Source organism: Pseudorca crassidens, chromosome 1, assembly GCF_039906515.1.
Source record: "Pseudorca crassidens isolate mPseCra1 chromosome 1, mPseCra1.hap1, whole genome shotgun sequence".
Taxonomy (NCBI): Eukaryota; Metazoa; Chordata; class Mammalia; order Artiodactyla; family Delphinidae; genus Pseudorca; species Pseudorca crassidens.
Genome location: NC_090296.1, coordinates 111,438,795 through 111,451,282, shown reverse-complemented (window position 1 = coordinate 111,451,282; position 12,488 = coordinate 111,438,795). Strand labels below are relative to the sequence as shown.

The following is a 12,488-nucleotide window of genomic DNA, read 5'->3' as shown; positions in this document are numbered from 1 at the left end:
CCATCTTCCCGGAAGTCTGGGGTAGAATTTTAAACTTTTGTATTCTGTGATAGGAAGGTAAAGCAAATCATTTGTTGTCAATAATTACCTTGACAAGTTGTAAATTTCAGAAAAAAAAAAAAAAGAACTAAAACACGAGAAATTTGTGTCAAGTTCTCTTGTGTTCTCTTCCCTAATATTAAGGATCAGCCACACCAGAATTACCACTTTGGAAGATGTAGAAATTTATCAATGCTGTTTCTAACAATATTAAGTAAGAAAATAAGTTATCACAGCAAACAGGAATTCCATCTGAGGTCTGTGAACCCCTGATGTTTGTACATTGGTTCATTTTCTGAGAAGATTGCCAGCTCTTCTCTGAGCTTCAACAAGAATTTAAAAGGTGAAAAACCAGTCTAAAGCAAGTACCCTGCTCATAATGCACATTCACTAACTTCACAGGGCTCTTCACTCTTCGCGGTTCTTCCCGCACAGACAGCTCAGTCACGCTGCACTTCTCCTGGACACCCAGACAATGCTCTTCCCTCCTTTCCCAATGTAAATGTCACCTCCCTGGCAGCTCCAAGCAGTTCGCTCTGTGGTCTGTGCTAAGGTTCAAAGCTCACATTGATATCACATGATCAAACTAAAAACATGTATCTGCCAATATCAGAAGTATTTTTTTAATTGCCATTAATTTGATTTGCTTTTAGTCACAATATTTAATGTTTAAAATTTAGAATAACATTAAAGGAAGGCATTTTATATTTATCAAAGACAGCATGGATTGAAAAATTTGACAAATATGAATAGAAGACCTAAAGGTCAGGAGAAGCCAGAAAGAAATAAGGAGATGAAATGCATCTGTTGTAGGGAGCTGCTTTCGCTGTACTTTGACCCCTCAGAAATATCCATCTACTTACCTTCACAGATCAAAGTGGAGGGAAGAAACAGGCTGAGAGCTCAGAGCTATAGAAAAGCCCTCTTTTATTAGACTGTATAAAAACTTTGATTTCTTTTTGAATTTTCCTGAATTCAGTCTCCAATATTCGTCATCTATGGCTATTACACAGTATTTCCCAGTACCTCAACACTACAATAAGCCATCCATGGAGCCAGTCTCCAAGATAGTTCCCAATGAACCCTATCCTCTGGTATTTAGCCTTTGTGTAGCCTTCTCCCACACTGAATCAGGGTGGGTCTGTGTGACCAGTAGAATTTGGCATAGGTGATAGTGTATGACCTCCAAGGGTAGATTATGAAAGACATTGTGGCTTTTGCCTTGTTTCTCTCTTTAATCATTCAATCTGAGGGAAGCCATAGGACAGTCAAGCAGACCTATGGAGAAGTCCATGAAGTGAGACATTGAGACCTGTTCCCAAAAGCCAGCAAGTAACAGAAGCCTCTTGCCTATAGCCACATGGGTGAACTATCTTGGAACGAGATCCTCTAGCCTCAGTCAAGCCTTCAGGTGACTGAAACTCCTGCTGACATCTTGCCTGCAGCCACAGGAGAGACCCTGAGCGAGAACTATTCAGCTAAACTGCTCCCAGAACTTATGAAACAGAGAATTTGTGAGATGGGGTAGTTTGTTATGCAGCAATAGATAATCAACGCTCATTACGCTAAATAAAAGAAGCCAGACACAGAAGGCCACATATTATATGATTCTACTTACATGAAACATCCATAATAGGCAAATCCAAAGAGACAGAGAGTAGATTGGTGGTTGCCAGGGCCCGGGAGTAGACAGGAATGCAGAGCAAATATTAATGGGTATAGGATTTCTTTTTTGGGTGAAGATGTTCTGGAATTGAATGGGTACACAATCTTGTGATTATACTAAAACCACTAAATTGTACAGTACACTTTAAAGGTTGAATTTTAAGGTATGTGAATTGTGAATTCTATGTGAAATTACCTATTTTTTTACATTACAGACTTTGATACCTGGAAGTGGAGTGCAGCTGTAACAAACACCTGAAACGTGGGGGTGAATTTGGAAGAGAACAGTAAACAGAAGTTGAAAGGACTTTGAAAAGAGTGTCAGTGAAAGCCTGAGGAACCTTGAAGAAACTGTTTAGAAGTATGGTGGCCTTTGAGGAGGCTGCAGGCATGGACTTAAAGGAGAGTAAGGAAAAATGTTACTGGAAATTGGAGGAAAGAGGATTATTGTTCTCCAGTGGCAGAAAGTTTAGCAACACTGTTGCCTGCAAGACCACAGAAAGTAGAAAATATGCCTAATGAACTGGGTGAATCTAGCTGAGATTTCCAGACACAGTGTTGACTCTTGGCTTCTTCTTGTTGCTTATGCTAAAAAGAAGGAGAGAGAGAAGCTAAAGGAAGGACTACTAAACAAAAATGAATCAATAATTGATGGTTTGGAAAGTTCCCAGACTCCCCAGATGGCAAAAGATGCTAAGATTAGGAAACAATTTCAAAGCAAAGATAAAATTTACAGTACTTCCAGGAAAAAAACAGTCTAAAGACAAAGTTGAGGGTATGACTATAAAACCCTTTATGACTGTGGAAAGAACCAAGATGGTGCCTCGAAAGCTATTTAAATAATAGGCCTTAATAGAAGCTTAACAGTGTTTTCTCCAATTGTCTCAGCAGAATTCTAAGTTAGAGAGGGGTATATTTTGAAGAGATTTGGGGGTATGGCTTTTTTTTATTAGCATGAACCTCAATGAGATTAGCAAGAACCTCAATGGGACTCACAAAGTTTTTAAAAAATCATATTAGCAGGAAGACTGTTAACTTAGACTGAAAGGAGAGTACAAAAGAGCCCTTTGGACCCTCAAACTTGTACAAGCAGAAAGCAGGCTGAGAAAGCCACTCAGATGCAAACACATATTGCCTTTCATGAAAAAAACAGTAACTCAGAGGGCAGAACTAAGAGCTCTGAGAACACAGCCAGGAGCCAAGAATTATTCTCAAGCCTTGCGTACTAATCAAACAGCTGCCAACCTGTGTCTGGTTGGATGTGGGGAACAAATAACATCTTCAGTTCACAGGTCTTAGGATCTGTGAGTGAATGAGCCATTTGGGAAGGATTTCCTCCAGGACCAGGGAAGTCTTTAGAAGACTACAACATCTTATCTGAAACCTCATTACAGACCCTGGTGCCAGACCCACCCAACCAATCTACTCCTAAATTCCTGAGCCTCAGAAACCATGGGATAATAAATACGTGTTCTTTTAAGATGCAATAGATAACTAATATACCATTTCTCATAATCTTGTTTCTGCTGTCATATTAAAAGAACAATATTATGAGGTTCTTGTCAAATGAGATTTTCTCTATACTATACATTTAAAAAGTACATTTTTATCAGAATGTTTTATTTCAAGAATTAACACTTTTTTCAAAAAGTAAAAATATAGTTACTTCCCTGAGTATAAAGAATTCATCTTACAATAAAAGACAATTACAAAATTAAGCAATTAGAGGTACATAATTCTCTGCATTCAATTATACTCTATTACAAATTCATTCTTTAAAATCTCATGTATTTGGGGACTTTAATGTTTCAAAAAAACAAACAAAAACAAAATCATAACGGCTCGTTTTGCACCTGTGATGTTAAGGCATGTCTGATCTGTCTTTATCAAATTCCAGAGCAATCTTTAAAGCAGTGTTGTTGAGGCCAACAGATTGCATGTTACATATGATAGAAACAACTGTTCCTCTTGGGGGAAACTTGTTATTTATAGCTTCTGCATCCAGTTCTTCAGGAAGGACCAGTAGGACACTACTGGCACCCACTGCACCTCCAGTGTGTGAGGCATAATGCCGTTGCTTCCTACAAGAACCATATGTTTGCTTCTTTTCCACAACACCCCATGCCATTGCATATTTACCCTCTTTATCCCAAGACATCTCTGTGTTAGGCACTGGTGTCCAAATCATAAGCATTGTTTCTGGTTTGAGATATCCAGGTAAAAGATTTTCATTTGAGTTCTTAAACAGCCCGACTTGGTAACCATACAGCATTGCATTCCCAAATTTCAGAAGGTCACCTACTGTAGACAGAAATCCACCACCAGCCCATTTATAGGAGTTATCCACGTAAGGTGTGTTGACAAGACGTCTCTTTTTATTGTAAACATAAAATCTAAAATGAAATAAGAATAGTCATTAAAAATTTGATAGTCTATTATTGACTTTATACATGAAGATGAATAGGAAAATGTATACATGAGACAGATTGTATTTCACTGTAGTGAACATACTTTCTCAGAAACTAACCACTAATTTTCACTATGAAAATGAAACAGATAAGTGAGTAATTAAAGTATAGAAAGTGGGTTGTTCTTTCTATTGACAAGGCTTGCCCATGCTAAGTGTATCAAACTTCTAATACCTCTAAAAAATGTACTGATTAATACTAAACATGATATTTTCCCCGTGCACATGCAGAAACACCTAATGTTTGGTAAACATTTTCAGTCCCTGGGCTCAATGAATCATGTGCCACATGTAAATTTTATAACTGATAATGTATATATGGGAATGTTCAGAAATAAGATTAATATTTGTAAGGAGACTATTTCTCCTGGTTAAAAATACATAGAGATACTGTGTATAATGATGTGATGTGGTACTTTCTTGGTGTAGTGGAAGAAGCAGGAGTTAGCAAATCTCAGTTTGAATTCCAACTCTCACCCTTACTGGCTATGCTTATTTGATTTGATTAACAAACACTTATACCAGTGGTCCCCAACCTTTGTGGCACCAGGGACCGGTTTCACGGAAAACAATTTTTCCACGGACCGGGGTGGAGGGGGGATGGTTTCGGGATGATTTAAGCACATTACATTTATTGTGCAATTTATTTCTATTATTATTACATTGTAATATATAATAATTATATGACTCACCATAATGCTGAATCAGTGGGAGCCCTGAACGTGTTTTCACTTGTCACTCACTGATAGGTTTTTTGTTTTGTTTTTTTTTTGCGGTACTCGGGCCTCTCACTGTTGTGGCGTCTCCGGCTGCGGAGCACAGGCTCCGGACGCGCAGGCTCAGAGGCCATGGCTCACGAGCCCAGCCGCTCCGCGGAATGTGGGATCTTCCCAGACCGGGGCACGAACCTGTGTCCCCTGCATCGGCAGGCGGACTCTCAACCACTGCGCCACCACGGAAGCCCACTGATAGGGTTTTGATATGAGTCTACAAGCACTTGATTTATTATGGTCTCTGTGCAGTCAACCCTGTCTGCTAATGATAATCTGTATTTGCAGCCACTCCCCAGCACTAGCATCACCGCCTCAGCTCCATCTCAGATCATCACGCATTAGATTCTCATAAGGAGAGCGCAGCCTAGATCTCTCACATGCGCAGTTCACAGTAGGGTTCGCGCTCCTATGAGAATCTAATGCCGCTGCTGATCTGACAGGAGGCGGAGCTCAGGCAGTAATGCGAGCGATACGGAGCGGCTGTAAATACAGATGAAGCTTCGCTCGCTTGCCTGCCGCTCACCTCCTGCTGTGCGGCCCAGTTTCTAATAGGCCACAAACCAGTAACGGTCCGTAGCCCTGGGGTTGGTGACCCCTGACTTATACAGTTCTTACTATGTTCCAGCCATTCTTCTAAGAACTATGTAAGTATGAACTAATTTATTCTTGTAACAATGTTAGGAGATAGGTAATATAATTCCTGTTTTACAGATGAGGAAACTGAGGCACAGAGAATATAAATAACTTGTCCAAAGCCACAGTTTTTAAGAGGCAGAGTTGGATTAAAATCCAGGCAGTCTGTTGCCTCTCTGCTTCCATCCTAATTTGTAAAATGGGGACAAAAACATCTACTTTGCAGAGTTAGAAATAAATGTATAAAGCACTTTGCATATTTCTGATAGGTACTTAATAAATGGTAGCTGTTATTCATTCAATCATTCAACAGTTATTGATGGAACACTATGTGCCAGGCACTGTTTGGATGTTGGGATAAAGTGTAAACAAAAGAGAATAACCTCATGGGGTTTCCATTCTAATATGAGGAGATGGTACCATAAACATTAGGTACATGAAATGAAATCACAAAATAAACAAAAAAAGGACACTTGGCTCATGAGCCTCCTTCAAGTTTCATAATAAAATGGTGTTTTAGGGCTTCCCTGGTGGCACAGTGGTTAAGAATCCACCTGCCAATGCAGGGGACACGGGTTCGAGCCCTGGTCTGGGAAGATCCCACATGCCGTGGGGCAACTAAGCCGGTGCGCCACAACTACTGAGCCTGCGCTCTAGAGACCGTGAGCCACAACTACTGAGCTTGTGTGCCACAACTACTGAAGCCTGCATGCCTAGAGCCCGTGCTCTGCAACAAGAAGCCACTGCAATGAGAAGCCCACACACCACAATGACAAGTAGCCCTTGCTCGCCACAACTAGAGAAAGCCGCGTGTAGCAATGAAGACCCAATGTAACCAAAAATAAATAATAAAATAAATAAATTTATTTTTAAAAAATGGTGTTCTTAGGTTTTCAGTTTGCTGACAGTGTCACCCGTAATGACCTTCATCTTCATCCTAACTTCATTATTCATAAAGCACTGTCAGAACTGAATCTCACCATCACTTTAAACTGTTTTATCACTAAGGTCTCAAACTCAGACATTTCTTCCTAGGACTATGACTTCCAACCCTTCCAGCTCTCCAAATGAACCTGCTTTCTGCCCTCAATGGGACCTTCATCCATCCCCATTGGGTCGTCCCAATTTTCCCAGGTCTTTTAGTTCCCAGTGGTTTCCCCTGATTTTCTCTTCTAGGTTGAACTATATCAGCTGTGGTCTCGTTAGCACTCTTTTGAACTAACACTACACCAGTCCATCAATCCTAAATAAATCTAGGTACCCCTTATCTATCAAGAAAGGCTCCAGGAATTCATATAACAAAGCTGACTGGTATAAATTCATACTCTTGCTAAGGGTCTTCACTGCTGTTCTCAAATCCTTTTATTCTTTTCCTGGGTACTCCTTGGTATACTCTTCATAATAGGTATTCCCAATCTCTTCCACCCTCAGTCCTCTACCCTATCTCAGGCCCAGTCATTTTACTGAGAAGATTGAGGCCATCCAAAGTGAGCTAGAAACTCCCATCTTTATCTTAAAATGCATTTACATCATCATCCAATCTTTAAAATTTTTCCTATTGTTTTTAAGAGGCATTTTTTTAGTTGTCACAATTATTAGAGGGCTCTTACTGACATTTAGTGGATAGGGGCCCAAGGGTCCTAATGTCCTGTGGTGTATGGGAAAGTCCCACACAGTGGTGCATTCTCCTATATCCTGTGAGATCAACTATCCTACGAGATACCCATGTAAGTAAAGAATCTGTTTATAACTAGCTGAGCCTAGAACCCTCTCCATTTTATATGTAAATACGAAGTACTTTGTACTCTACAATGTATTTTTCTTGAATGTAACCACTATGAAAACTGAAGATCACACTCTATTTTGCTCAAAACTTCAGCCAGAGTTAGCCACCAAGGACATGAATTGAAGCACCAATGCAATAAACCTGTATTGGTCTGCATTTTGTTGTCACATTTAAAGTAATTTTATGTATTAAGTTGCAGTTGACTTTATTATGTCTTCTCGTGTTGTTGTGAGTAAACATTATCATATTGAGATATTATTATAAATTAAAAATATTCCTTTTACTTCTTCTTTATATTTTAGAGAGTATTGAGTGTAGGTTATATGATCACTTTGAATTCAGATATTAAAGGAGGTGTTATTACATATTTGTTAAATTAAGGGGCAGTGGTTCTAAAGGCACTGATACTCATTGTTCAGTATAATCTAGCCCTTGCTTACCTATTTGACCTCATCACGTACAACATCTTGCCTTACTTTTTTCATGCCAGACTTCTTTCTGTATTTGCAATAAGGCACACTAGCTTTCCTTATTATTCGTGTTTCAACTCAACTAACATGGCCTAAAACCAATATATTTTAAATAGATCTCCCCACTAACATCCTCTCCCTCTATATCCCATCACCCTGTTCTATTTTCTTCTCATATCTGAGATTCTTAGTTTACATATTTGTCTGTCTCTTCCCATAGAATGTAAGTTTCATAAAGGCAGGAATCTTATCTACCTGGTTCATTGATGCTTCCCCTACCTAGAACAGTACTGGCCATCCACTAAGTACTTGGTAAATATGTTGAACACATGAAAGCATCATTTGTTGGCTAGTATTTAATGGAGACCCCTTGCAAGGAACTGGAGAGAAAAGAAAAACCATACACCCGTGGCTGCTCTCAAAGGGCTAACTGTCCAATAATCTTGTGGGACAGTTCTTAAATTTCAGAGCACTGTATCAATCACCTGGAGATTTTGTTACAATGCAGATTCTGCTTCAGTACATCTGGGGAGGGCCCCAAATTCTGCAGTTCTAACAAGCTCCCACGTGATTCCAATATCACTTTGAGTACCAGGTTGTGGGATGACTAGCAAGATGGATGTGAGGAATCCTGAGCACTAGTGAGAGCTAGCCTTGTTGAAATGGTTCTTCACTTTGCTGGGGAGCAAAATAGTTCAGTTTGACTGAAGCAGAGAGCTTTAAAAGGTGATGCCGGAGGAGTAGATATGGGACAGGGCACAGCTCACAAAGGACTTTCTGCGCCATGCTAGGAATTTTGACTCCTTCACCTTAGTTCACAAAATGCTCTAGTTTTCTATATCCTAAGGGAAAAAAAAACCTTTTCTTTTTTGTTTTACCCCTGTTACAGCTTCCAGCTACCAGTCCTTTCACTCTCATTTATTGCCAAACTACATGAGACAGTCCGCACCTGCCGTTTCCATGCACTCACCCTCTCCATTCATTCAATTCCGTAAAATCTGGCTTCTGTTCCCCCATCTCTACTAATCAGCTCTCTTGCGGGGTATCAAGATCTTCTAATTCCCTTTTTATGGTCCTCATCCTAACTCCCCCTGTAGCACTGTGACCCAGCACTCCGCTGACACTCCCCACAGGCCACTTTGCTCTGTGTTTTCTCTTCTCACTCTCAATCCTATGATTCCCCGTATCCCTCCAATCACCAGTGGTTCCAGTGTCCGAGGTCTTCTCTTCTACAGAGATAACTACAAAACTGCAGCTGTACCACAAACTCTGTTCCAAATTTACCATCGGATTTTCTACTAGCATTAATAATTCTCAGATTTCTTTTTTTCTCAATGTTGTTTATCAGAATCAGCATTGGGCCTCATCCCTCCCTTCAAAATTCGTAACTTTGAAGGGACAGTGGGCATATATAATTTGAAAAAGGACTTCTCTTTCTTCTGTCAAGATTCTTATATGTCCCCCAAAAGTCCAAGTCATAATATTGGGTGAAGCAGGAGTGACCACAGGTATGTGCTCTGAAGGTTAAAAGAGAAAAAAGTCTACAGAGGATCTTAATATGCTCTCCTGAGAACCAATGATTTGATACGTGGTCTCCTCAGTTCTCAAAATGAACATGTCCAAAACTACTCTCTTCTGAACCTTCGTATATTTCTCCTCTCCATTAAAACCTTTCTTGCCTCTCTTGCCCTCAAATCTCTCATAACCAATAATGATAAATCCTCATTCAACCTCAGCTTTCTGTCTGACCATTCTCCCTCCTTCCATTCCTATGGCCACTCCTGTATTTTAGGTTCCCATTACTTTCTGCCCCAACTCTGATTACACTTTTATTTCCCGCCAATCAAATCTCAAAGAAGTCACATAACAGAATAACAAAAATGTTTTCTCACTGAGAAATATATTTATTAAAGTGAACTCCAAGTTTTTAAAGTAGGAGAGAACTACCAATCTATTTTGGTTAATAATCAGCTTTGTGCAACTTTTAATAAAGCATTTCAAAGCACCTACATCAAGGTTGGAAATTAGGATGACTCAGTCACTCCTCTTTTAAAATATAAATTTATGGAGAATTTTAGACTTTAATCTAGAATTCTAAACTTTAAAAAGGTAAATTCAGCCTTTAATCTTTTGATTCCTCTTCACAGAGGACAAATTAATGACTTTTCATGAAAATAAATCTGTTCAGCTGAATGATAACTTTATTATTTCAAATTCTTAAGGAATTTCTGCACTAAAAAGAATGGAATTATAGACACAAGTTCTTAAGTTACTGGGACATCTTTGTAACTGAATAATTGATAGAATGATGCCAGATGACAAACAGCCTCTCCCCACTTATTTAAGAATCCCTAGTTTCTACACAAGATTATATTATCACAGAAATATACATCTACAAACTCATAAATTCAAAATAAATTTTTAAAAGCTTCTTAAATGCCTTTACAAACAATTATGCATCACTTTGTATTTTATTGCTATGAGAAGTTTAAAGAACCACAGAATTTAAAATACATATTATAAACACCCAATCCCACTCTAACATTTAGCATTAACATGGACTGAACCTACTACTAGAGTCCATCAGCTAAAGCATAGAAAACAGCTTCATAAGGAACAATGCTTAATTTTAGAAGATACTCTAGAAAATAAAGATAATAAATAATAATTAAGATAATAAGAAAAGGTAAGACCATATCTATACTGTCAAAATACAGCAAACCCTTCAGAAAACATTCATTTTATTTGATTTTGGTCCTATCCAACTATGAAAGAGATTTTTGTTGCAAGTATTGTGCCAAACACAGAGAAAATATGAACAGAGTCTAATAATAAGCTAATGCATTGACTAAGGATTCCCCCATCAACAAACTGAGTGTCTTTCAGTGGCAAGAACATTCACTCCATTCCCCTATGGTGTTTGCTTAAAGAGTTATTTAGTTTACTTGCCTATACAGACTATACTTGAAATACAGAATCAGTATCTATTTACATATACAGAATCAATGTTCCCAGTCTTCCATTTAAGAAACCCCAGTTTTATTCAGGACAACAGTGCACCCAGCTAAAAACTAATTTCTCTGCATTCCTTACAGCTGAATGTGCCCTGTTGCTAAAATTCTGGCCGAAGAAATGTAAGTAGTATTTTGGAGTGGGATTCTGGGGGAATACCTTAAACAGGTGACAGGCACTGGGAGGCACTATTTTAAACACACACACATACATACAGAGAAATGATAAAGATGATAAATATTTACTCTTGGGATATAGTAACTCTAAGAAGTCTAGGTCAAGATAATGTAAACATATTTAATTTATGATTATACCAAGGGGTCAGTAGACTAGATAACAAAGCTGCAAACTTTTGCTGGAAATTTTATTTCTTGTACAATGGTACCATAAAACAAATGAACGGAAACATATGCATTTACTAAATTTTACTTTAAGGTTTTTTTTTTTTAAACACACATCTTTGAGAAGATTTCTTTTACTCCCTGAACTTCTCCCCAAAGCTGGTGAAATAATTAATAAGCTCTTTTGAAATAATTACTACAAAAATAAAAAAAGAATCAGAGTTGAACTTTAGAGGCCCAAACAGATACTGTATCAAGTAAAATAAAAACAAAGCAAATGGACAGAACATTTTCCTTGCTAACATATTTCCTTCTTCTTTTAGTGTCCTATTTTATTTCTGCAGCCTATTTAATCTACCTGAAATGAATCACTTACCCCTTTAGCACCACTGGGCACAACTAAAACCTAAAGAAAAAACCCAGAGTTGACAGCAACCTTTAACAATAGAAACAGAAACCCACTGCCTTTTTCAAAGAATGGGAGATAAAATGAAATTAACTCAATCATATGCCATATTTTGATTTCTGTGCATCATAAATTAATCACTCATTAAGAAAACAGTAAATGATAGCTGCCTTGCAGTCTGCACATTCATGGAGCCTTAATTTTCAGCTGAGAAAAGAGGCTCAATGATTCTCCCTTATATGTAAGTGTAGGCATCTGTTATCAAATGCCTAGATTTGAATCAAAATAAGGTCATGCGTCTATGCCATCTTTATTAGAGAATCTTTTCTAGATTCAACTGACAACTTCAGGTATTTGTCATTTTTTCTTATGCTTTCCAGTAGAATATAATGTTGGACCTAAAAATAATAAACACTGTCTGAAGTGGTTGAAAACTACAGGCCATTTCCATCATTACAAAGTCTACAAATAACAAATGCTAGAGAGGGTGTGGAGAATAGGGAACCCTCCTACACTGTTGCTTGGGAATGTAAGTTGGTGCAGCGACTATGGAAAACAGTATGGAGGTTCCTCAAAAAACTAAAAATAAGAGTTAGCATATGACCCAGCAATCCCACTCCTGGGCATATACCTGGATAAAACTGTAATTCAAAAAGATACAAGCACCCCTATGTTCATAGCAGCACTATTCACAATAGCCAAGATACGGAAACAATCTAAATGTCCATCAACAGATGAATAAAGAAGATGTGGTACATATATACAATGAAATACTACTCAGCCATAAAAAAAGAATGAAATAATGCCATTTGCAGCAACATGGATGCAACTAGAGATTATCATACTAAGTTAGGTCAGAAAGAGAAAAATACCATATGATATCACTTATATGTGGA

At 38.3% G+C, this 12,488-nt stretch overlaps 1 protein-coding gene across 8 annotated transcripts in view; it reads right to left on the bottom strand.

The window, feature by feature from the left end:
- LACTB (lactamase beta) overlaps window positions 1-12,488 on the bottom strand; it is a 78,188-nt gene that overhangs the window by 54,160 nt on the left and 11,540 nt on the right. For 2 of the 8 annotated variants that reach the window (XM_067749302.1, XM_067749298.1), the window contains exons 6-7: window positions 4,007-4,097; window positions 1,658-1,786 (exon numbers count right to left, since the gene is read on the bottom strand). In XM_067749302.1, coding sequence (XP_067605403.1) covers window positions 1,658-1,786; window positions 4,007-4,097 — 220 coding nt within the window. Of the gene's footprint in view, window positions 1-456; window positions 588-1,657; window positions 1,787-3,307; window positions 4,098-12,488 lie in introns of those variants that run through there. The other 6 variants (XM_067749268.1, XM_067749279.1, XM_067749289.1 and 3 more) reach the window with 5 other exon arrangements.